The 26,709-nt window shown below is 44.6% G+C and overlaps 1 protein-coding gene across 3 annotated transcripts in view; it reads right to left on the bottom strand.

The window, feature by feature from the left end:
- LOC121540596 (protein phosphatase 1H) overlaps positions 1–26,709 on the bottom strand; it is a 62,929-nt gene that overhangs the window by 21,588 nt on the left and 14,632 nt on the right. For all 3 annotated transcript variants that reach the window (XM_041849594.2, XM_041849593.2, XM_041849595.1), the window contains exons 2-5: positions 19,417–19,591; positions 16,967–17,326; positions 2,425–2,537; positions 1,694–1,778 (exon numbers count right to left, since the gene is read on the bottom strand). In XM_041849594.2, coding sequence (XP_041705528.1) covers positions 1,694–1,778; positions 2,425–2,537; positions 16,967–17,326; positions 19,417–19,591 — 733 coding nt within the window. The remainder of the gene's footprint in view (positions 1–1,693; positions 1,779–2,424; positions 2,538–16,966; positions 17,327–19,416; positions 19,592–26,709) is intronic.

Here is a 26,709-nt window from a genome sequence, read left to right as displayed (position 1 = left end):
TGTGTTGTGATAACTGACAGCCGTGCTCAGTAAGAACAGAGCAGACCTGGGTTCAAATACTATTTGAAATCTTTCAAATACTTTGATCATGTTCTCTGCTCTGCCTGGAGTGCCAGATGGGTGGGGTTGGCACTATTGCGACTAATCTATTGGTTCCATTGCGCCAGTCAAGCATAATCAAGCCCAGCTAAAGTTCACTGTGATTCAGGGGGTTGTTGTTGAGTTCCTCCACTTACCAGGAACTGCGGGAGCTATTAAGCAGACCTGAGCAGAGTATTTTGTAGTTTATTTCAAAATATCAACAATACAATACTCAAGGTACTCAAAATGTAGTCAAATATAGAGAATCAACAAAAGGCAATTATTTCCCTTGATTTCAAATACAGGTCTCAGAAAAACTAATAATATTTGAAGGTATTTGAAACACCCTAAAAATGATTTGATGGCTGCTAAATGTTTAACAGTTAGTTTGATTAGTCTAAATACTGTATATGATCATTAGCATCAAGGCCTATAACTGGATCTACACAACAAATGGCCTGAGACATGGACTTATGATAAGACAACTTTTTTAGGCCTGAAAACATCTGAAAAATGTCACTTTCAGGCATTTAGCTAGATCTAGGAAACCGTTTGTGAGGGACATGGACTCATCTTAACATTAGAGTAGAACACCTTTGCAGTTTAAAAAAATGACAAAGAAATACATTTTCATAATCAGTGAGACAAAAGGCAATACACTTAGACTTGACATCAAGTTCTTATACATATGTAGTAACTTTGTGATTACTACAATAGCAAAATTGTTGTTACATAGGACTTTAGAAATGGCTTTATAATTGCATAATAATGGAGTTATTACACAAGTTGAATAATGAACAGCCAATATTCTTCTTGTGTATAGTAGTTACAAAAACTCTCAGCTAATTGCTATGCAATTAAAACGCAATTACCAAAGTATTATGTAACATGCTAATAAAACATTGCTCTGAAAGAAATTAGTGTTATTACACAGACACAAAAATAGTTGAATGTTACTGAAATTGCTAACAGGTAAAAAAAATATATATATGGCTAAGGGAACTAAATATCCATGCCTTGAATCAAATCCAGCCAAGGGTTGGTGGAAAATCATGTTCATTTGTATTCTGAGTAAACTATCTCCATTAAAGTTGGTACTATGTGTGTTGAAACAAGAACAATTTGATTCCCTACACCTAAGGCCTGTTCAGGAGAATGGACATTTACAGAATGTTTGGATAGAAATGTATTGTGTAGATCAAATATGATCCACTATCAGATGGATTGGAATATTATAGGAAATTGTGTGTGCTCTATTCATTCTACTTCTATCTGCAACATGCAGTTCCAGATGCAGCCCTGCCATTGGTTGATGGCAGCCAATCCAATAGTTTCTGAAAAGCAGTCACTTCCTGAGATCTGTATTAAAATAGTTTTAGAAAGTAGTACTTTTTTGGGTTCTGTATTCAAATAGTTGCAGTCACCTCCAAAGTAACTATTTGTACCCCCCAGCCCCCCCGTATTGAAAAAGCATATTTAAAGCTATAGTTATCCCAGGTCTGCTATTAAACAGGAAAAAAGAGCGGGCAAGAGAGCTAAGCATAGTAACCTTCTGAACAGGAAAGGGAGGTAATGTGTTGTGATACAGTATCGGTTGAGTTGTTCCTCTTACCAGGAACTGCAGGCGCTGCCTCTCTGACTCGGGTGTGAACTCTGTAGACATGGGGATGACCTCTCCACCTCGGATAATGATCGCTCTGAAGGGCAAAGCAACAAAACAACCTGGGTTTATTTAAAATGGTTGACTGTTTATTTCTGTTGGTGTGTGTGTGTGTGTGTGTGTGTGTGTGTGTGTGTCTCTTTACACTACACTACTTTGACGACACAAACTAGGTCCAGGAGAGATACTTGTGTAATGTAAAGCGACGGATCTAGATTCAAATCTCTCTTTAAGAGATGTCTCCTACACTACCTCTGGAGGTCTACACAACATACCCCCTCTGAGCCGTACAGTGTAAAGACAACGGCTCTCTCAAACCACATGTCCCTGCAAGAATTACCTTAATACCAGTAGACAGCATCTTTGCTCTGTTAGCCAAATGGAAAAATTTAAGGCTTTCTAAAATATCCACACATTTGTGAACCATTGCATTAATCAAGTGTGCAACACTATGTGAAATGTGGTTTAGATGAGAAGCTCCTGTATAGTTGGAATTGCTATCCTTATTTTGTTTGTGTATATACTACTAGAGTATGCTAATAGCTGAACTCAAACATAAGGCAGGAATGTGGCTTTGGCCACACCACATCCAAGGCTAGCGTAAACAGAAAAGTTGAGAGAGATAGATCTCACCAGACATATTTTACTCATGTAAATCCACCCTGTGTGTGTGTGTGTCTCACCTGCTGTCCCCGGCATTTCCAACATAGATCTTTCCCAATAAAAAGAGTGCACACAGAGCAGTACAGCCTCCTGAGACGTTAAACACAGCCTTGTCTCTCTCAATCTGGGCATCCTGAAAACACAACACAACAAACACATAATAAGTGCACACACACACACACACACACACACACACACACACAAACAGCAAAAAAGCTTTGTCTCTAAAGAGTGAGGGAAAAAAGTATTTGATCCCCTGCTGATTTTGTACATTTGCCCACTGACAAAGAAATTGTCAGTCTATATAATTTTAATGATAGGTTTATTTGAACAGTGAGGGACAGAATAACAACAAAAAAATCCAGAAAAACGCATGTCAAAAATGTTATAAATTGATTTGCATTTTAATGAGGGAAATAAGTATTTGACCCCCTCTCAATCAGAAAGATTTCTGGCTCCCAGGTGTCTTTTATACAGGTAACGAGCTGAGATTAGGAGCACACTCTTAAAGGGAGTGCTCCTAATCTCAGCTTGTTACCTGTATAAAAGACACCTGTCCACAGAAGCAATCAATCAATCAATCCGATTCCAAATTCTCCACCATGGCCAAGACCAAAGAGCTCTCCAAGGATGTCAGGAACAAGATTGTAGACCTACACAAGGCTGGAATGGGCTATAAGACCATCGCCAAGCAGCTTGGTGAGAAGGTGACAACAGTTGGTGTGATTATTCGCAAATGGAAGAAACACAAAAGAGCTATCAATCTCCCTCGGCCTGGGGCTCCATGCAAGAACTCACCTCGTGGAGTTGCAATGATCATGAGAACGGTGAGGAATCAGCCCAGAACTACACGGGAGGATCTTGTCAATGATCAAGGCAGCTGGGACCATAGTCACCAAGAAAACAATTGGTAACACACTACGCCGTGAAGAACTGAAATCCTGCAGCGCCCGCAAGGTCCCCCTGCTCAAGAAAGCACATATACATGCCCGTCTGAAGTTTGCCAATGAACATCTGAATGATTCAGAGGAGAACTGGGTGAAAGTGTTGTGGTCAGATGAGACCAAAATCGAGCTCTTTGGCGTCAACTCAACTCGCTGTGTTTGGAGGAGGAGGAGGAATGCTGCCTATGACCCCAAGAACACCATCCCCACCGTCAAACATGGAGGTGGAAACATTATGCTTTGGGGGTGTTTTTCTGCTAAGGGGACAGGACAACTTCACCGCATCAAAAGGGACGATGGACAGGGCCATGTACCGTCAAATCTTGGGTGAGAACCTCCTTCCCTCAGCCAGGGCATTGAAAATGGGTCGTGGATGGGTATTCCAGCATGACAATTACCCAAAACACACGGCCAAGGCAACAAAGGAGTGGCTCAAGAAGAAGCACATTAAGGTCCTGGAGTGGCCTAGCCAGTCTCCAGACCTTAATCCCATAGAAAATCTGTAGAGGGAGCTGAAGGTTCGAGTTGCCAAACGTCAGCCTTGAATCCTTAATGACTTGGAGAAGATCTGAAAGAGGAGTGGGACAAAATCCCTCCAGAGATGTGTGCAAACCTGGTAGCCAACTACAAGAAACGTCTGACCTCTGTGATTGCCAACAAGGGTTTTGCCACCAAGTACTAAGTCATGTTTTGCAGAGGGGTCAAATACTTATTTCCCTCATTAAAATGCAAATCAATTTATAACATTTTTGATTTTTTTGTTGTTATTCTGTCTCTCACTGTTCAAATAAACCTACCATTAAAATTATAGACTGATAATTTCTTTGTCAGTGGGAAAACGTACAAAATCAGCAGGGGATCAAATACTTTTTTCCCCTCACTGTAGCACATAACAAGGACCTGATATGGATTAAAGTCCTTGCTACGTTAACATACCATATATAACATTTGTATTTTAGATTTGTATTTATTAAGGATCCCCATTAGCTGCTGCCCATTAACACATTAAGGATGACTCACAGTATAAATGAAAACCTAAAGACGAGGTGAAGTTTGAGGGAGTACTCATTATTACACGGCTTAATTAGGTCGATTAATTTAGCACTAATTAAACCAAGAAAATTATAAAACATCCACGTTGTTAATTCATTAATAAGGTGAATAATGAATCTGTCACTGAATTAATCAAAAAGCTAACATAAAAAGTTGAACCAACCAACATATAGTTCTCTACCAAAACAAAGTACAATTTCACAAGTTAACCCTTTCTATTCAATATACAATCGTGAGAGAGTCGTGGAGAAGTTGAAAGGGTTTGAAGCACAAACCAGAGTATGTAGCCTTGTCCGAGCAAGAACGGCCCACAGGGCAGCAGCCTATCTCATATATCTGTAGCGTGAAGCAGCTTAATGTACATTGTATACCCTCTGGACAGGATGCTCATCTATCGCAGGGTCAACAATCCTACTCTGAGACACTGGCTGTATGACTACGGGCCCAGACCAGGAAGTGATGAGTGAAAATGTGTGTATCCTGGGCTACAGCAATGTCATGAGTCTCTAGAGCTATGTTAAGAGTGAAGAAATAATGTCCGCTAATCCATGTACTCTGTCCCTAGCATGTAGTCCCCTGTGGAAAACACACTCACACTAGAGCACTCTGCGTTGTGCTCTACTGCTGGCTATCAACTATCTGATTCAGCATCTGTGTGTGTGTGTGTGTATGTACAAGTGTTTAACTATACTTGTCCCCACAAGAATAGTAAACGAACAAAGATTTGACCAACTGGGGACATTTTGTTAGTCCCCACAAGATCAAATGCTATTTCTAGGGAGTTTAGGATTAAGGTTAGAATTAGGTTTAGGGTTAGGAGCTAGGGTTAGTTTTAGGGATAGGAGCTAGGGTTAGGTCTTGGGGTTAAGGTTAGGGTAAGGGTTTGGTCTGAATTGTGTCCCCCCACAAGGTTAGTTTTACAAGACTGTGTGTGTGTGTGTGTGGTTTGTGTCAAATTAAAGGTGTAGACTTTACAGTGAAATGCTTACTTACGAGCCCATTCCCAACAATGCAGAGTTAAAAATACAAATATTTGCTAAATAAAAAGGAAATAGTAACACAAAAACAATAACAAGGCTATATATACACTGAACAAAAATATAAACTCAACAGGCAACAATTTCAAAGATTTTACTGAGTTACAGTTCACGAGCCAATTTCAATAAATTCCCACATGACGCCATACACGTGGTCTGCGGTTGTGAGACCGGTTGGACGTACTGACAAATTCTCTAAATCGATGGAGGCGGCTTATGGTTGAGAAATGAACATTAAATTCTCTGCCAACAGCTCTGGTGGACATTCCTGCAGTCAGCATGCCAATTGCACGCTCCCTCACAACTTAAGACATCTGTGGCATTGTGTTGTGTGACATCACTGCACATTTTAGAGTGCCCTTTTATTGTCCCCAGCACAAGGTGCACCTGTGTAATGATCATGCTGTTCAGCTTCTTGATATGCCACACCTGTTAGGTGGATGGATTATCTTGACAAAGTAGAAACGCTCACTAACAGGGATGTAAACAAATTTGTGTACATGTGGGTAGGTGTCACGACTTCTGCCAAAGCTGCCTCCTCTCCTTGTTCGGGCAGGCTTCGGCGTTCATCGTCACTGGCCTTCTAGCCACTGCCGCTCCTCTTTTCATCATTCCATTTGTTTTGTCTTGTTTTCACACACACCTGGTTCATATCCCCTCATCAGTGCTGTATAAGTATTCCCTCTGCCCCCATGTCTTTGTGTGTGAATGTTTCATGTGGAGGTGTCGATAGCTCGGTGGAGCTTTATGTACTGTATCGCCGGGATATTCACCCGTGTGTTTTGTTTTACCCAGTGCGCCGTTAAGTCGCACTGTAGTTGTTTTACGCATTGCTGCGAACCGCTGTATTGGCCGAATAAACCATTTATTCTGTGATTTACACCTTCTGCGCCTCACTCCGTCCAAATCACCCGCTACAGTAGGGGTAAAAGTGACTAGGCAATCAGGATATATAATAAACAGAGTAGCAGCAGCATATGTGAAGAATGTGAAAGTGTGTCTATGTGTGAGTGTGTGTGTGGCTTCAATATGCGTGTGTGTGTGTGTGTGTGTGTGAGAGCATATGTAATGTGTGTGTTGGAGTGTCAGTGTAGTATGTGTGACTGTGTGCATAGAGTCAGTGCAAGAGAGTCAGTGCAGAACAATTGAAATAAATAATAAAGGGGGTCAATGTAAATAGCCCGGGTAGCCATTTGATTAATTAATCATCAGTCTTATGGCTTGGGGATAGAAGCTGTTCAGGTGCCTTTTGGTCCCAGACTTGGCGCTCCGGTACCGCTTGCCGTGCGGCAGAAGAGAGAACAGTCTATGACTTGTTTGGCTGGAGTCTTTGAAACTTTTTAAGGCCTTCCTCTGACACCGCCTGGTATAGAGGTCCTGGATGGCATGGAGTTCGGCCCCAGTGATGTACGTCGGATGTGGCAGGGCTTGCAAACTATCACGCATTACAAAGGAAACCCAGCCGAGAGCTGCCCAGTGACGCGAGCCTACCAGACGAGCTAAATGCCTTCTATGCTCGCTTCAAGGCAAGTAACACAGAACCATGCGTGATAGCACCAACTGTTTCCGGACGACTGTATGATCACACTCTCCATAGACTATGCGAGTAAGACCTTTAAACAGGTTAACATTCACAAGGCCGCAGGGCCAGACGGATTACCAGGACGCGTACTCAGAGCATGCACTGACCATCTGGCAAGTGTCTTCACTGACATTTGTGTGTGTGTTTGTTTGTGTGTATGTATATGTACAGTCGTGGTCAAAATTTTTGAGAATGACACAAATAATAATTTTCACAAAGTCTGCTGCCTCAGTTTTGATGATGGCAATTTGCATATACTCCAGAATGTCATGAAGAGTGATCAGAAGAATTGCAATTAATTGCAAAGTCCCTCTTTGCCATGAAAATGAACGTAATCCCCCAAAATAAACATTTCCACTGCATTTCAGCCCTGCCACAAAAGGACCAGCTGCCATCATGTCAGTGATTATCTTGTTGAAACCCTACCTCTTTAAGGAATACCTGGAATAAAGTAATCTTTCTTCCCCCCCCCCCAAAAAAAAAAAGTGGTTGTCCCCCTGGCTATCATAAATTGAATGCACCAATTTGTAAGTCTGCTAAATGATGTAAATGTGAGAGTGTTGACGAGGACAAGACTGGATAACACTCTGTCATGCTGATTGAGTTAGAATAACAGACTGGAAGCTTTAAAAAGGAGGGTGGTGCTTGAAATCATTGTTCTTCCTCTGTTAACCATGGTTACCTGCAAGGAAACACACGTCATCATTGCTTTGCACAAAAAGGGCTTCACAGGCAAGGATATTGCTGCTAGTAAGATTGCACCTAAATCAACCATTTATCGGATCATCAAGCACTTCAAGGAGAGAGGTTCAATTGTTGTGAAGAAGGCGTCAGGGCGCCCAAGAAAGTCCAGCAAGCACCAGGACCGTCTCCTAAAGTTGATTCAGCTGCGGGATCGGGGCACCACCACTGCAGAGCTTGCTCAGGAATGGCAGCAGGCAGGTGTGAGTGCATCTGCACGCACAGTGAGGCGAAGACTTTTGGAGGATGGCCTGGTGTTAAGAGGGGCAGCGAGGAAGCCACTTCTCTCCAGGAAAAACATCAGGGACAGGGATTGGATATTCTGCAAAAGGTACAGGGATTGGACTGCTGAGGACTGGGGTAAAGTCATTTGATCTGATGAATCCCCTTTCCGATTGTTTGGGACATCCGGAAAACACCTTGTCCGGAGAAGACAAGGTGAGCGCTACCCTCAGTCCTGTGTCATGCCAACAGTAAAGCATCCTGAGACCATTCATGTGTGGGGTTGCTTCTCAGCCAAGGGAGTGGGCTCACTTACAATTTTGCCTAAGAACACAGCCATGAATAAAGAATGGTACCAACACATCCTCCGAGAGCAACTTCTCCCAACCATCCAAGAACAGTTTGGTGACGACCAATGCCTTTTACAGCATGATGGAGCACCTTGCCATAAGTCAAAAGTGATAACTAAGTGGCCCAGGGAACAAAACATCGACATTTTGGGTCCATGGCCAGGAAACTCCCCAGACCTTAATCCCATTGAGAACTTGTGGTCGATCCTCAAGAGGCGGGTGGACAAACAAAAACCCACAAATTCTGACAAACTCCAAGCATTGATTATGCAAGAATGGGCTGCCATCAGTCAGGATGTGGCCCAGAAGTTAATTGACAGCATGCCAGGGCGGATTGCAGAGGTCTTGAAAAAGAAGGGTCAACACTGCAAATATTGACTCTTTGCATAAACTTAATGTAATTGTCAATAAAAGCCTTTGACACTTATGGAATGCTTGTAATTATACTTCAGTATACCATAGTAACATCTGACAAAAATATCTCATAACACTGAAGCAGCGAACTTTGTGAAGACCAATACTTGTGTAATTCTCAAAACTTTTGACCACGACTGATAGAGAGATATATATATATATATATAAATAATGTGTAACAAGGCCCTAGTGACACCCCAGCACCCCCTACCGTACCCTTCCCCCACCACTGCTGTCGGCTTGGAGGAGAAATGCATTTCTCAGGAGTTGTGTGTGTTTGTGTACGCATATTTGTCTGTGTGCTTGTGTGTGTGTGTGTGTGTGTGTGTGTTAAGAAGGGGGAACGCCATGAACAAATGTGTCCTTCACCCAGGGTGGGTTAATCTGTAGCGGTACATACATATTCATCCTGCCATCAAACGCCCGTGGCTGCAGGGAGGGAAATCTTCAATAATAAATACTTTCCGCATAAACAACTAGCTACACCTTTCTTCCCTTATGGCATCTGGTAGGCACAATGGAAAAAAACTATTTCACAATTACATCAAAGCATACTAACAGTCAATGCAAGACAACAGTTAGGATTTTTACCCTATTACAGGCATATTTGACTGTAGCTTTAGTGGGGTATATACCCATGTATTTACAGAGCAGCAGAGAGGACGACTAGGCTTCCCGGAGATCTGATATTCCCCTGTTATTTCTGTCCTTCTGTAAACAGATTGCTGATAAGGCCGTCGTGAGCCATGTTTCTTTTTGATGTTTACACGTCTCTGTGTGTTTATCAGGCTCTGGCAGCCTCCTCCAGACACGGCCCGTTTCCATAGGAATGTAGTGATTCATGTCTCCCTGAGAACTAGACTCAGAGCCGGTTGTTGGTGGTTACCCCAGATAAGTGAGGGTAAACTAGTCAGAGAGAGTTACTGGGAAATATGCACCACCACCCAAATAAATGTTGACAGATTTAATTTGAGAATTAGGTTAATTAAAATAAGAAGAGAGATTAACGAAGAGATGGGGGAGCAGAGGGACAGAAAAGTGCAGCTTGAGGTTCAACTTCAGACAAGAGCCAGAGGAGATGAGAGGAACAAAAAAAAGATGGGAGAGTTGCCTTGTCTCTGAAGAGAGAATAGAGAGAGAGATAGAGAGTGAGAGAGAGAGAGTGAGAGAGCGAGAGAGCGAGAGCGAGCGACAGTGCGAGAGAGAGCGACAGAGCGAGCGAGAGAGAGAGCGAGAGCGACAGAGAGCGACAGAGCGAGAGAGAAAGCGAAAAAGCGAGCGACAGAGCGCGACAGAGCGAGAGCATGAGAGAGAGTGACAGAGCGAGAGAGAGAGCGACAGAGCGAGAGAGAGAGCGACAGAGCGAGTGAGAGAGAGAGAGAGAGCGAGAGCGACAGAGAGCGACAGAGCGAGCGAGAGAGCGACAGAGCGAGAGAGCAACAGAGCGAGCGAGAGAGCGACAGAGCGAGCGAGAGAGCGACAGAGCGAGAGAGCGAGCGAGAGAGCGACAGAGCGAGCGAGAGCGACAGAGCGAGCGAGAGAGCGACAGAGCGCGCGAGAGAGCGACAGAGCGAGCGAGAGAGAGAGCGACAGAGCGAGCGAGAGAGAGAGCGAGCGAGAGAGAGACAGAGCGAGAGAGAGAGACAGACAGAGCGCGACAGAGCGAGAGAGAGCGACAGAGCGAGACAGAGCGAGTGAGAGAGCTAGACAGGGCGACAGAGCGAGAGCGAGCGACAGTGATAGAGAGAGCGAGAGCGAGAGAGAGCGACAGAGTGATAGAGAGAGCGATCAACAGAGCGAGAGAGAGTGACAGAGCGAGAGAGAGTGACAGAGCGAGAGAGAGCGACAGAGCGAGACAGAGCGAGTGAGAGAGCTAGACAGGGCGACAGAGCGAGAGCGAGCGACAGTGATAGAGAGAGCGAGAGAGAGCGACAGAGTGATAGAGAGAGCGATCAACAGAGCGAGAGAGAGTGACAGAGCGAGAGAGAGTGACAGAGCGAGAGAGAGTGACAGAGCGAGAGAGCTAGACAGAGCGACAGAGCGAGAGCGAGCGAGACAGAGCGATCGACAGAGCGAGAGAGAGAGCGACAGAGCGAGAGACAGAGCGAGAGAGAGAGAGCGACAGAGCGAGAGAGCTAGACAGAGCGATCGACAGAGCGAGAGAGTGACAGAGCGAGAGAGAGAGCGACAGAGCGAGAGAGAGCGAGAGACAGAGCGAGAGAGAGCGAGAGAGAGCGAGAGAGAGTGAGCGACAGACAGAGCGATGGAGCAAGAGAGCGAGCGACAGAGCGAGAGAGAGCGAGAGAGCGAGAGAGAGCGACAGAGCGAGAGAGAGCGACAGAGCGCGACAGAGCGAGAGAAAGAGAGAGAGAGAGCGAGAGAAAGAGAGAGCGAGAGAGCAACAGAGTGAGAGAGCGACAGAGCGAGAGAAAGAGAGCGAGAGAAAGAGAGAGCGAGAGAGCGAGCGAGAGCGAGAGACAGAGCGAGAGAGAGAGCGACAGAGCGAGAGAGAGAGAGCGACAGAGCGAGAGAGAGAGAGCGACAGAGCGAGAGAGAGAGAGCGACAGAGCGAGAGAGAGAGCGACAGAGCGAGAGAGAGAGCGACAGAGCGAGAGAGAGAGAGCGACAGAGCGAGAGAGAGCGAGAGACAGAGCGATGGAGCAAGAGAGCAAGAAAGCGAGCGACAGAGCGAGAAAGCGAGCGACAGAGCGAGAGAGAGCGACAGAGCGATAGAGAGCGACAGAGCGATAGAGAGCGACAGAGCGAGAGAGCGAGACAGAGCGAGACAGCGAGAGAGAGCGACAGAGCGAGAGAGAGCGACAGAGCGAGAGAGAGCGACAGAGCGAGAGAGAGCGACAGAGCGAGAGAGAGCGACAGAGCGAGAGCGAGAGAAAGAGAGCGAGAGAGCAAGCGAGCGAGAGCGAGCGAGAGCGAGAGAGAGAGAGAGCAAGCGAGCGAGAGCGAGCGAGAGCGAGAGAGAGCGCGAGGGACAGAGCGAGAGAGAGAGAGTGACAGAGCGAGAGAGAGAGAGTGACAGAGCGAGAGAGACAGAGCGAGAGAGCGAGAGTGACAGAGCGAGAGAGCGAGCGAGAGCGACAGAGAGCAAGAAAGCGACAGAGCGCGAGAGAGCGCGAGAGAGCGAGAGAGCCAGAGCGCGAGAGCGACAGAGAGAGTGAGCGACAGAGCGAGCGACAGAGAGAGTGAGCGACAGAGCGAGAGAGAGTGAGCGACGGAGCAAGAGAGAGAGTGAGCGACAGAGCAAGAGAGAGAGTGAGCGACAGAGCAAGAGAGAGAGTGAGCGACAGAGCAAGAGAGAGAGTGAGCGACAGAGCAAGAGAGAGAGTGAGCGACAGAGTAAGAGAGAGAGTGAGCGACAGAGCAAGAGAGAGTGAGCGACAGAGCAAGAGAGAGTGAGCGACAGAGCAAGAGAGAGAGTGAGCGACAGAGCAAGAGAGAGAGTGAGCGACAGAGCAAGAGAGAGAGTGAGCGACAGAGCAAGAGAGAGAGTGAGCGACAGAGCAAGAGAGAGAGTGAGCGACAGAGCAAGAGAGAGAGTGAGCGACAGAGCAAGAGAGAGAGTGAGCGACAGAGCAAGAGAGAGAGTGAGCGACAGAGCAAGAGAGAGAGTGAGCGACAGAGCAAGAGTGTGAGCGACAGAGCAAGAGAGAGTGAGCGACAGAGCAAGAGAGAGAGTGAGCGACGGAGCAAGAGAGTGAGCGACAGAGCGAGCAAGAGAGAGCGAAAAAGCAACGGAGCAAGAGAGCGAGAAAGCGAGAGCGACAGAACGAGAGAGCGAGAGCGACAGAGCGAGAGCGAGAGAGCGCGAGAGAGAGAGCGCGAGATAGAGAGTGGGCGACAGAGCGAGAGAGAGAGAGAGAGAGTGGGCGACAGAACGAGATAGAGAGTGGGCGACAGAACGAGATAGAGAGTGGGCGACAGAGCGAGAGAGAGAGTGGGCAACAGAGCGAGCGAGAGAGAGAGAGAGTGGGCGACAGAGCGAGAGAGAGAGTAGGCGACAGAGCGAGAGAGAGAGTGGGTGACAGAGCGAGAGAGAGAGAGACAGAGCGAGAGAGAGAGACAGAGCGAGAGAGAGAGACGGAGCGAGAGACAGAGCGAGAGAGAGACAGAGCGAGAGAGAGAGAGCGAGAGAGAGAGCGAGAGAGAGAGAGAGAGAGAGAGCGAGAGAGAGAGACAGCGCGAGAGAGAGAGAGACAGAGCGAGAGAGATAGATAGATAGATATATAGAGAGAGAGAAAGTGACAGAGTGAGTGAAAGAGCGACAGAGCGATAGAAAATGAGAGAGAGACAAAGAGAGAGAGATTTGCTATACAAATTGATGGAATGTGGGGTTGGTAGAAAAACATACGACATTATAAAATCAATTTACACAAACAACAAGTGTGCGGTTAAAATTGGCAAAAAACACACATTTCTTTCCACAGGGCCGTGGGGTGAGACAGGGATGCAGTTTAAGCACCACCCTCTTCAACATATACACTACTGTTCAAAAGTTTGGGGTCACTTAGAAATGTCCTTGTTTTCTAAAGAAAAGCAATTTTTTCCCCCATTAAAATAACATCAAATTTATCAGAAATACAGTGTAGACTATTGTTAATGTTGCAAATGGCTATTGTAGCTGGAAACGGTTGATTTTTAATGGAATATCTACATAGGCGTACAGAGGCCCATTATCAGCAACCATCAGTCCTGTGTTACAACAGCACGTTGTGTTTGCTAATCCAAGTTTATCATTTTAAAAGGCTAATTGATCATTAGAAAACCCTTTTGCAATTATGTTAGCACAGCTGAAAACTGTTGTGCTGATTAAGGAAGCAATAAAACTGGCTAAAAATACTTCAAATCAGTTATAGAACCCATTGCCCTTTATGGTTGTGAGGTCTGGGGTCCGCTCACCAACTAAGAATTCACAAAATGGGACAAACACCAAATTGAGAGACTGCATGCAGAATTCTGCAAAAATATCCTCCGTGTACAACGAAAAACACAAAATAATGCATTCAGAGCAGAATTAGGCCGATACCAGCTAATTATCAAAATCCAGAAAAGAGCCGTTAAATTCTATAACCACTTAAAAGGAAGCGATTCCCAAACCTTCCATAACAAAGCCATCACCTACAGAGAGATTAATTTGGAGAAGAGTACCCTAAGCAAGCTGGTCCTGGGGCTCTGTTCACAAACAGACCCCACAGAGCCCCAGGATAATAACACATTTACACCCAACCAAATCATGAGAAAACTAAGAGAATTACTTGACATATTGGAAAGAATTAACAAAAAAACTGAACAAACTAGAATGCTATTTTGCCCTAAACAGAGAGTACACAGTGGCAGAATACCTGACCACTGTGACTGACCCAAACTTAAGGAAAGCTTTGACTATGTACAGCAGGGTTCTTCAATCCTGGTCCTGGAGGGCCGAAACACTTCTGTTTTTTATTTCTACCTGGTAGTTAATTGCACTCACCTGGTTTTCCCAGGTCTGAATTAGCCCCTGATTAGAAGGAGAGGATGAAAAACAGAGGTGTTTCGGCCCTCCAGGACCAGGATTGAAGAACCCTGATGTACAGACTCAGTGAGCATAGCCTTGCTATTGAGAAAGGCCGCCGTAGGCAGACCTGGCTCTCAAGAGAAGACAGGCTATGTGCACACTGCCCACAAAATGAGGTGGAAACTGAGCTGCACTTCGTAACCTCCTGCCAAATGTATGACCATATTAGAGACACATATTTCCCTCAGATTACAGAGATCCACAAAGAAATCGAAAACAAAACCAATTTTGATAAACTCCCATATCTACTGGGTGAAATACCACAGTGTGCCATCACAGCAGCAAGATGCGTGACCTGTTGCCACAAGAAAAGGGCAACCAGTGAAGAACAAACACCATTGTAAATACAACCCATATTGTTTTTTGTTGTTGTTGTTGTTTTTGTTGTTTTTAGGGGGTAGATCAGCTTTAATATTGCAGATAGATTGTAACTTCCATCAATGTAATTGTCTGCATCACTTCCCATATTACAACCCATATTGTTGTTTATTTATTTTCCCATTTGTACTTTAACTATTTGCACATTGTTACAACACTGTATATATACATAATTTGACATTTGAAATGTCTTTATTCTTTTGGAACTTCTGAATGTAATGTTTACTGTTTATTTCACTTTTGTTTACCATCTACTTCACTTGCTTTGGCAATGTTAACATATGTTTCCCATGCCAATAAAGCCCTTAAATTGAATTGAATTGAATTGAGAGAGAGAGAGAGCGAGCGAGCGAGCGAGCGAAACAAAGACAGAGACAGAGAGTGTGACAGAGAGTGTGACAGAGACAGAAAGAAATCATGTTATGAAATCAAGTATGTGAATGAGCTGTGAATAGTATGGAATATCACGGTACGGGTTTAACATCTAAATTCTCTATAACAGACTGCTGTTGGATCAAAGCCAAAAATGTGCGTGACATCCACTCAACTGTATCTGCATGACAGTGTACTGCTGTTTGATGAAATTGTGGATTTATATATAGATGTTTAATCTTAAATCCTTGTACATCACTCTTTCACTAGAACACAATCATTAAGCATCAACAGTCTGAAATGTGCACAGGTGCATGAGGAATGGTGCATTATTATTAGTCTTAATAGCTTGGGTTGACAGTGACAATAGACTGGGAAACTCACACTAACTCACTCAATAAGATGACTGCACACTGCCATCTAGTGGTGATGTAGAGGAAACAGCTACCACTGCAGTACCCAGGTTTGTCTGAAGTTATGCAAGTTTATGTCAGGAGTAACATGGAACAGGTGAGATCAGAATGCATTTTGGCACTCAGATATCAACATTTCAGACTTAGATTTTATCAGTAGACTAGACACCAGGAGGTGAACTCTCTCTTAGCTCTGTAGATAGGAAACACAAAAGCTAGAATCCTCAATAAGAATGTTAGACAATGAGGCTAATAAATAACCCATGACCTTCCTGACCCCTCATTGGCCAATCCTGTCAAGACCACACTCTTTTGATTGGCTCTGTGTGTATGACCACTGGGCTGCTGACTGAGCTAAGTCTAAGTCCACACATCCACTTACAGCCTCATAACCAGATGGTGAGCAGCACGTACCATTTTTTTTGGGCCTGCGGGTTGGAAGGGAAAAATGGATTGACTGGCACCATATGTGGCTGATTTGAAGGGAACAGTCACAGATAATGGATTAGAGCGACGGGGAGATAGAGAGGGGGTAACATGCCTTATCACCGGCAGCCAGCTGTTAAGACACCCACTCTTGTCTTAATGTTAAGGAGCTGCTGAGGAACACAGACACAGCTGAAGATGGAGATAATTAAAATCAAACATGGAGTTAAGAAACCTTATAAACTGGGTGGTTCGAGCCCTGAATGCTGATTGGCTGAAAGCCGTGGTATGTTAGATAGAAAGCCACTGGTATGGCAAAACATTTATTTTTACTGCTCTGATTATGTTGGGAACCAGTTTATAATAGCAATAAGGCACCTCGGGGGTTTGTGGTATATAGCCAATATACCACGGCTAAGGGCTGTATCCAGGCACTCCGCATTGCGTCGCGCTTAAGAACAGCCCTTAGCCGTGGTATATTGGCCATATACTATACCCCCTCGTGACTTATTGCTTAATTAACCTACTTCAGGCATACAGGCAGAGTATGTCTGTATGTACAATAACCAGACAGTTATTATTAGAAATAAAGAAGGAAGCTGCATTCATACAATGCTTACTAGTCCTATTCCCAGTGGGCTGCGATGTTGATCTCTGTATGCCAACTGCCTATATAATCACCAGAATTGCCAAGATGCCACTGATCAATGTCTATCGACTGAGAAGATAATGAACAGTTAAAGTGTGCTGCGATGTCTCAAAGTGAATGCACTGTATTTAATTGATGCTGCGGTGTCCCTTATGCTATAATTAATGTCTAATTAATGCATGGCACTGTGTGTGGAGTCCCTTATTCTCAGAATGTCACCCAGCACCATTGCAAATACGTTCCTTAAGACCGGAGTTCAACAGGCCACAATGTAGTGGAACGTTCAGATAGAAATAGATTATGTAGAACAAACATGCTTGTCTCTGACAAGGAATCACGTCCACTCTTTTCATGACATTTCGATCTGCAACATTCCATAATGTTTGCCTACTGAACATGACCCTGAACTCACCATCTCTTTAAAGGCGTTCTCCATGGCTCCTATTACCATGCTCTCGTGATGGATCTTCTTCTCTGTGAAGAACCTAGTGGGCGGGGGGTGGCTGGGGGAGCCAGGGGCCCCTGCAGCCCCCCGCAGTGAGGCGGCCCTGGTGATGCCCCGGTGGGTGGTGGGGGTGAGGTGGTAGTTGGTGGGCTCTTCCCCCTGGATGATGGGGGCCAGCAGGGCCGGGTTCCTCAGGACATCCAGGACCTCCTGGAGGTGTTCTATGATGTGGTGATGGAGCAGCTTAGATGCCACCACCGCCGCCCCTGAGCCCGCGTGGCCATCAAACAGACCCCAGTAGTGGAAGGTCAGTCCGGGCTCCACGTCCTGGACACACACACACAGTATTTCAAAAGCAAACAGATATTCCCCAAGCAAACACATACTGTTATGTTTTTTTTACTGTGGTAGGCCTGAAAACTGCATCAGATACACAGGAAGGTTGTGTACATCTCAGAGACTACGAAATACCAGTTAAAAGTTTGGCCACACATACACATTCAAGGGTTTTTCTTTATTTTTACATTGTAGAATAATAGTGAAGACATCAAAACTATGAAATAACACATATGGAATCATGTAGTAACCAAAAAAGTGTTAAACAAATCAAAAAATATTTTATATTTGAGATTCTTCAAATAGCCACCCTTTGCCTTGATGACAGCTTTGCACACTCTTGGCATTCTCTCAACCAGCTTCATGAGGTAGTCACCTGGAATGCATTTCAATTAACAGGTGTGCCTTCTTAAAAGTTAATTTGTGGAATTTCTTTCCTTCTTAATGTGTTTGAGTCAATCAGTTGTGTTGTGACAACTACAGAAGATAGCCCTATTTGGTAAAAGACCAAGTCCATATTATGGCAAGAACAGCTCAAATAAGCAAAGAGAAACGACAGTCCATCATTACTTTAAAGACATAAAGGTCAGTCAATAAAATAACTTTGAAAGTTTCTTCAAGTGCAGTCGCAAAAACCATCAAGCACTATGATGAAACTGGCTCTCATGAGGACCGCCACAGGAATGGAAGACCCAGAGTTACCTCTGCTGCAGAGGATAAGTTCATTAGAGTTACCAGCCTCAGAAATTGCAGCCCAAATAAATGCTTCACAGAGTTCAAGTAACAGACACATCTCAACATCATCAACGCATGTGTATTTCCCACCGTAAAGCATGGAGGAGGTGGTGTTATGGTGTGGGGGTGCTTTGCTGGTGACACTGTCTGATTTATTTGGAATTCAAGGCACACTTAACCAGCATGGCTACCACAGCATTCTGCAGCGATACGCCATCCCATCTGGTTTGGGCTTAGTGGGACTATTATTTGTTTTTCAACAGGACCATGACCCAACACACCTCCTTCATGCCTTTTGGAAAAGCATTCCAGGTGAAGCTGGTTGAGAGAATGCCAAGAGTGTGCAAAGCTGTCATCAAGGCAAAGGGTGGCTATCTGAAAAATCTGAAATATATTTTGATTTGTTTAACACTTTATTGGTTACTACATGATTCCATATGTGTTATTTCATAGTTTTGATGTCTTCACTATTATTCTACAATGTAGAAAATAGTAAAAATAAAGAAAAACCCTTGAATGATTAGGTGTGTCCAAACTTTTGACTGGTACTGTACATATATTCCTGTGTGTGTGTCTGGCACGCACAGACACGCACAGGAATTTAAGTAGAACAAAACACAAACGCATACAAACCACATGCACACAAACACATTTCACTTGACTTCATGCATCTAAAACACTATCATATCCCACTGTAGCTGCAAAACTAATGTTTGCGAGCAGTCTGCAGTGTACAACATAGAGCATGCCAAAAACAGTACATCACACTTGACTCTACACTGGTATTATTTCCCTGTCTGATGAAGTGATTAATGGGGTACTTGTGTAGGTGTATATTGGTGTAGGCTTTGAGTGGGCCTGAGTACAAAGGGGCGGGTTGAGAGGGACAGGAGGCTAGACTAACAGCAGAGGGGGTAGATACTGCAGCTCTGGAACCAACCCCGGTCCTGGACATCTACAGGCACACAGCTACTAGTCTGCAGTATTTTGTTCCCATCCATCACTTTCACTCCCGTTTCAGCTAACCACCATTTTGCAGATTAGTTGATATGGTCAAATGTGTTAGCGCTGGGCTGGAATGACAGTCTTCACGTCTTGTGTATTATTGCTGGAATATCACAACCCTGCAGCTCACTCTAGAACCAGGCTTAGTGACCACTGCTTTAGCTGGAAGGCAGTGGACTGTAGCCTCATTTAGCCTCGTTTACCAGGCTTATATGTCAGGCTGGGTAAGAGACTATGGATGATGTGAGGCTGGGGAATAGAAGAGTCTACGGGTCCTGATGTGACAGAATGAGAGGAAAGGCCCCAGAGGGTTAGACTATGTCTGGGGGGGGGCTACTCACAGCATTCTCCCTGAGCCCCAGCCCCTCTCCATTGGGCAGGGAGGACCTCCTCCGGGTGGTAGGGGGCCTTTTGGGGGTGGAGTTGCCCCCGTCACTGGGTCTCCTCCTCACCACCACCACCACCTCACAGCACGCCTGGTCCTCGTTTAGATGGCTCTTCCCTGCGTTGATCACCCTGTGGGGGGGGATAATTTCCCTCGTACATTAAGGGCTGCAGGTAAATCTGAACCAGTGTATACTGTAAACAAATAATTCATACAATGAAACAATGAATGAACAAGAATTGGCAGGAGACAGCTGAGTGCATTCTGGAGAGCTGAGTGCAGGTGAGAGGTAGCCTCACCGCTGCTCCCTCCCTCCCCTCAGACTGACCATCAGATGCAGGCCATCAGTTCAGTAAAAAAAAAAAAAAATGTATGCTCACTCAGCTGTGCCTCACAAGTAATACAACAAATGATCTATACCAGTGTAATCATATACCTAAAATGTTTAAATATAATTTCTAAATGGTCTGAGAAGAAGAACAACGTCGGCAGGGCAATTCAAGCATAGCCAATATGTAGTGATAATGTATTGGGCCTATAGCCTACTGCACAAACCTCACCACTACAGAAGTGTTTTTAATTGGTTAATGTTGCATAGGCTTATGTTTAAGTATGGTTTAAAAACAAATCTGAGCGATAGATCTCAGCTTGCATTTTGACTCAGAAAGTGATCTTGACTCAGAAAAGGTTGGTGACCACTGTTTTAGATGCTTTTCACTCAATTCAACTCAATAATCAGCTAGGCCTATTGCCACGCACGCTGCCCAAATTGCGGGCTTCCCAAAGCCTACGCACTTGTGATTTGAAACAATCCACAGCTATTTTTTTTAAAGAAGCTAATGATCCTCTGTGGCTAAGTCATGCTCTCTGGTGAAGTATTTTCAATCATTTTCTTTAGACAGGAGTAATTACACTGCTCAAAAAAATTAAGGGAACACTTAAAACAACACAATGTACCTCCAAGTCAATCACACTTCTGTGAAATCAAACTGTCCACTTAGGAAGCAACACTGATTGACAATAAATGTCACATGCTGTTGTGCAAATGGAATAGACAACAGGTGGAAATTATAGGCAATTAGCAAGACACCCCCAATAAAGGACTGGTTTTGCAGGTGGTGACCACAGACCACTTCTCAGTTCCTATGCTTCCTGGCTGATGTTTTGGTCACTTTTGAATGCTGGCGGTGCTTTCACTCTAGTGGTAGCATGAGACGGAGTCTACAACCCACACAAGTGGCTCAGGTAGTGCAGCTCATCCAGGATGGCACATCAATGCAAGCTGTGGCAAGAAGGTTTGCTGTGTCTGTCAGCGTAGTGTCCAGAGCATGGAGGCGCTACCAGGAGACAGGCCAGTACATCAGGAGACGTGGAGGAGGCCGTAGGAGGGCAACAACCCAGCAGCAGGACTGCTACCTCCGCATTTGTGCAAGGAGGAGCACTGCCAGAGCCCTGCAAAATGACCTCCAGCAGGCCACAAATGTGCATGTGTCTGCTCAAACGGTCAGAAACAGACTCCATGAGGGTGGTATGAGGGCCCGACGTCCACAGGTGGGGGTTGTGCTTCCAGCCCAACACCGTGCAGGACGTTTGGCATTTGCCAGAGAACACCAAGATTGGCAAATTCGCCACTGGTGCCCTGTGCTCTTCACAGATGAAAGCAGGTTCACACTGAGCACATGTGACAGAGTCTGGAGATGCAGTGGAGAATGTTCTGCTGCCTGCAACATCCTCCAGCATGACCGGTTTGGCGGTGGGTCAGTCATGGTGTGGGGTGGCATTTCTTTGGGGGGGCCGCACAGCCCTCCATGTGCTCGCCAGAGGTAGCCTGACTGCCATTAGGTACCGAGATGAGATCCTCAGACCCCTTGTGAGACCATATGCTGGTGCGTGTGGCCCTGGGTTCCTCCTAATGCAAGACAATGCTAGACCTCATGTGGCTGGAGTGTGTCGGCAGTTCCTGCAAGAGGAAGGCATTGATGCTATGGACTGGCCCGCCCGTTCCCCAGACCTGAATCCAATTGAGCACATCTGGGACATCATGTCTCGCTCCATCCACCAACGCCACGTTGCACCACAGACTGTCCAGGAGTTGGCGGATGCTTTAGTCCAGGTCTGGGAGGAGATCCCTCAGGAGACCATCCGCCACCTCATCAGGAGCATGCCCAGGCGTTGTAGGGAGGTCATACAGGCACGTGGAGGCCACACACACTACTGAGCCTCATTTTGACTTGTTTTAAGGACATTACATCAAAGTTGGATCAGCCTGTAGTGTGGTTTTCCACTTTAATTTTGAGGGTGACTCCAAATCCAGACCTCCATGGGTTGATACATTTGATTTCCATTGATAATTTTTGTGTGATTTTGTTGTCAGCACATTCAACTATGTAAAGAAAAAAGTATTTAATAAGATTATTTCATTCATTCAGATCTAGGATGTGTTATTTTAGTGTTCCCTTTATTTTTTTGAGCAGTGTATATAATTTTGGCAAAACATCAATTTACTTTAGGGAAAGCCAAACTGTGCAACTGCCAACTTTTCTTTCCAATTCGCAAGTGGCTGAAACCAGAGATCTCTAGGCTATATAATGACGAGATGCTCATGTCTCCGCCCTAACAATTGGCGGCATTGTCCTAAAGGCGTGAAGGCAGGCGACAAGCTTAGGTCTGCATATTACGCCCATAGAAATACATTAGGCTTATTCTGGACAGATTTGGGCGAGAGAGGCCTCTCGTTTCACCTCTTCCTCTCTGCTGAAACTATCTCACCAGAGATAACATCAGAGAAAGCGAAACAGCGCTCCTCTGTCTTGCTATATGTAACCAATGTATCTGATGCTGTCTGGCAAGAAATAGTATGACATTCTATACTCTTTTTGAACAGACAGCATCAGATACATGGTCTACACATACTGAGACAGATGTGGCACTGTTTCCCTTGCTCGGCTGCTTTATCTGAGATCGATGCGTCTTTCTGGTGTAGGCATGGATGGGCCTTGCCTTTGGCGTAGACATGGGTGGGCCTCCCTACTCAGATTGAGCAACATTTTAAAAAATAATACACTGTTCTTAAGATGTCTTCAATAATATTGTGGATAATCATGCTCCCTTCAAAAAATTAAGGGTTAAAGATAGATTGAACGCCTGGTACACTCCAGAATTATCAGAAGTCTTTCATAAAAGAGATGATGCTTGGGTCAAGGCCAGGAACACAGGGTTAGGCCCGGACTGGCAAGCTTTTAAGCAACTGAGGAATCATTGTGTAGACAAATCACAAAGGCTACATCTGATTATTATGTAACCGTTCTTTTTGATTGTAATGGGACCCTGACTAAATTCTGGAAAACTCAAATCCCTAAAAGGGTTCTACTTCCTCCTCTTTGCCACAACAAATTAATTAATGACACTGGCCTCATTACGGGAAAAAATGCCATCATTGATGCATTTAATCACCATTTTATTCCAGCAGGCTCCCTCTTTGAAAGAACTTCTAAGCCAATTCACAATGATATTGGGCTGGATGCTGATAGGGGAAACCTGCTGAATGATCAGAGAAATTATAGTCAAAGCTTTTCTTTTAGGCTATTTACAGAAAAATAAGTTCTGGACGCTTTGCTACAGCAATAGACAACAAGAAATCCACAGGGGCCGACTAATTGGATCCCGGTCTGCTTAAGTGTGCAGCGCCCATCATTGTTGGTTTAATAACCCACATTTTTTATTTGACGTTGTTATCAGGTAATATTCAAAAAGTATGGAAATAAACTATTGTGCTGCCACTCCATCAGGGTGGGATAGTAGTGATCTTTTTCCAAGGCTTCCTTGTCTAGCGAAGATTCTTGAGTCCTTAGTAAAATGTACAATTTCTCTTTTTTATCTGAGAAATTTATTTTGAATGTAAACCAATCAGGGTTTAGGCCTGGGCATAGCACGATTACAGCAACCACTTAAGTTTGGCCCTGTCCGGGGGTTTCTTCGGATGGGGCCACAGTGTCTCCGGACCGCTCCTGTCTCAGCCTCCAGTATTTATGCTGCAGTAGTTTATGTGTCGGGGGGCTGGGGTTAGTTGGTTATACCTGGAGTACTTCTCCTGTCTTATCCAGTGTCCTGTGTGAATTTAAGTATGCTCTCTCTAATTCTCTCGTTCTCTCTTTCTCTCTGAGAACCTGAGCCCCTAGGACCATACGTCAGGACTACCGGGCATGCTGACACCTTGCTGTCCCCAGTCCGCCTGGCCTTGCTGCTATTCCAGTTTCAACTGTTCTGCCTGCGGTTACGAAACCCCTACCTGTCCCAGACCTGCTGTTTTCAACTCTTAATGATCGGCTATGAAAAGCCAACTGAGAGACCTGAGCCCCTAGGACCATACGTCGGGACTACCGGCCGTGGTGACTCCTTGCTGTCCCCAGTCCACCTGGCCTTGCTGCTATTCCAGTTTCAACTGTTCTGCCTGCGGTTATGGAACCCCCTACCTGTCCCAGACCTGCTGTTTTCAACTCTTAATGATCGGCTATGAAAAGCCAACTGAGATTTATTCCTGATTATTATTTGACCATGCTTGTCACTTATGAACATTTTTGAACATCTTAGCATGGTTCTGTTATAATCTCCACCCGGCACAGCCAGAAGAGGACTGGCCACCCCTCATAGCCTGGTTCCTCTCTAGGTTTCTTCCTAGGTTTTGGCCTTTCTAGGGAGTTTTTCCTAGCCACCGTGCTTCTACACCTGCATTACTAGCTGTTTGGGGTTTTAGGCTGGGTTTCTGTACAGCACTTCGAGATATTAGCTGATGTACGAAGGGCTATATAAAATAAAATTGATTGATTGATTGATTAAGTCAGGGTTCTTCAATTCCGGTCCTGGAGGGCTCAAACACTTCTGTTTTTTATTTCTACCTGGTAGTTAATTGCACTCACCTGGTGTCCCAGGTCTGAATTAGCCCCTGATTAGAAGGAGAGGATGAAAAAACAGAGGTGTTTCGGCCCTACAGGACCGGAATTGAAGAACCCTGACTTAAGTTGTTAATGATTTTGTCAATTCTTTAGACACTAAAATTAAAAGTGTTGCTTTGCTTGTGGACCTGTCAAAAGCTTTTGATACTGTTGATCATGCTATTTTATTGAATAAGTTGTCCTCGATAGGCCCGAGCTCTGACGGCAGTTAATGGTTTCATGATTATCTTAGTGACAGAACTTAGGCCATCGTGATTGATGGGGGTCTGATTTCTTGAAGTACATAAAAGGTGTACCACAGGGGTCGATTTTGGGATCTGTTCTCGTCACTATTTATATAAACACCATTGGTCAATCTGTTAAAAAAATATATATGCAGATGATACTATTATGTATGCTATTGCCCCAACTGTTGATCTGGCTGTGTCAAAACCCCAGTCAGCTTTCATAGCTATGCAGGAATCCCTTGCTGACTTAAAACTTGTGCTTAATACGGGAAAAATGAAATTCATGTTTCAGATGAACTACATGTTGACTCAGATGGTTCTCCAATCGAACATGTTCCTGCATATAAATACTTAGGCATTTGGATTGATATGGATTTGACATTTTAAAAACATATAAATGAGCTGGTTAAGAAGCTAAGATTTAAAGTTGGCTTTTTCCTACAGAAACAGATCGTGCCTCTCTCTAAGCAGTAGAAAGCAAATTATTCAGTCAACCTTTTTATCTGTTCTTGATTATGGTGATATTATTTATCAAAGTGCAGCTGCTACTACTCTTAAACCATTGGATGCCATCTACCATAGTGCCCGTCGTTTTGTTACAAGTTATAGTTTTGATACTCCCTACTGTATCCTGTATCAGAAGATTGGCTGGACTTCGCTAAAGACCCGTAGATCCACATTAATCCTTTTTGTTTACTTCATAAACTTCCGTCTTTTCTAACTTTGCTGTTGAAGTATAGACACCAGAGTTGCCTAACCCGTTCACAGGATTGGTTAACTCAAGGTTCCTAAGGTCTCCACCGAGCTAGGTAAATCTGCTTTTTTAAATGCACTGTATTTCTGGAACAAAATTCAAAATACATTTCATCTTGATGTTCTGGTACCGTTCGGGCAATTTAAAGCATTGATTGGGGACTTATTTGTGGAGGAATGTAACAGTTTTTCTGGTTGATTTGTGATGTTTTATTTGTGCTTCCCATTACAGTTTTTTTGTATTGTAATGTGCGTGTGTATCTACCTATCGATACACATACAGTATCAGTCAAAAGTTTGGATGCACCTATTCATTCAAAGGTTTTTCTTTATTTTTACTATTTTCTACATTGTAGAATAATACTGAAGACATCAAAACTATGAAATAACACATGGAATCATGTAGTAACCAAAAACGTGTTATACAAATTCTTCAAATAGCCACCCTTTGCCTTGATGACAGCTTTGCACACTCTTGGTATTCTCTCAACCAGCTTCACCTGGAATGCTTTTCCAACAGTCTTGAAGGATTTCCCACATATGCTGAGCACTTGTTGGCTGCTTTTCCTTCACTCTGCCGTCCGACTCATCCCAAACCATCTCAATTGGGTTGAGGTCGGGGGATTGTGGAGGCCAGGTGATCTGATGCAGCACTCCAGCACTCTCCTTCTTGGTAAAATAGCCCTTACACAGCCTGGAGGTGTGTTGGGTCATTGTCCTGTTGAAAAACAAATGATTGTCCCACTAAGCCCATATGGGATAGCGTATCACTGCAGAATGCTGTGGTAGCCATTCTGGTTAAGTGTGCCTTGAATTCTAAATCAATCACAGACAGTGTCATCAGCAAAGCACCCCCACACCATAACACCACATCTTCCATGCTTTACGGTGGGAACTAAACATGCAGAGATCATCCGTTCACCCACACCGCGTCTCACAAAGACACGGCGGTTGGGACCAAAAATCTCCAATTTGGACTCCAGACCAAAGGACACATTTCCACCGGTCTAATGTCCATTGCTTGTGTTTCTTGGCCCAAGCAGGTCTCTTCTTCTTATTGGTGTCCTTTAGTAGTGGTTTCTTTGCAGCAATTCGACCATGAAGGCCTGATTCACACAGTCCCCTCTGAACAGTTGATGTTGAGATGTGTCTGTGGCATTTATTTGGGCTCTGGGTCTTCCACTCCTGTGGCGGTCCTCATGAGAGCCAGTTATCATAGCGCTTGATGGTTTTGGCGACTGCACTTGAAGAAACTTTCAAAGTTCTTGAAATGTTCCGTATTGACTGACCTTCATGTCTTAAAGTAATGATGGACTG

The sequence above is a fragment of the Coregonus clupeaformis genome, chromosome 26, assembly GCF_020615455.1.
Source record: "Coregonus clupeaformis isolate EN_2021a chromosome 26, ASM2061545v1, whole genome shotgun sequence".
NCBI lineage: Eukaryota > Metazoa > Chordata > Actinopteri > Salmoniformes > Salmonidae > Coregonus > Coregonus clupeaformis.
The sequence above is the reverse complement of the archived record's forward strand: the minus strand, read 5'-3'. Positions and strand labels throughout refer to the sequence as shown.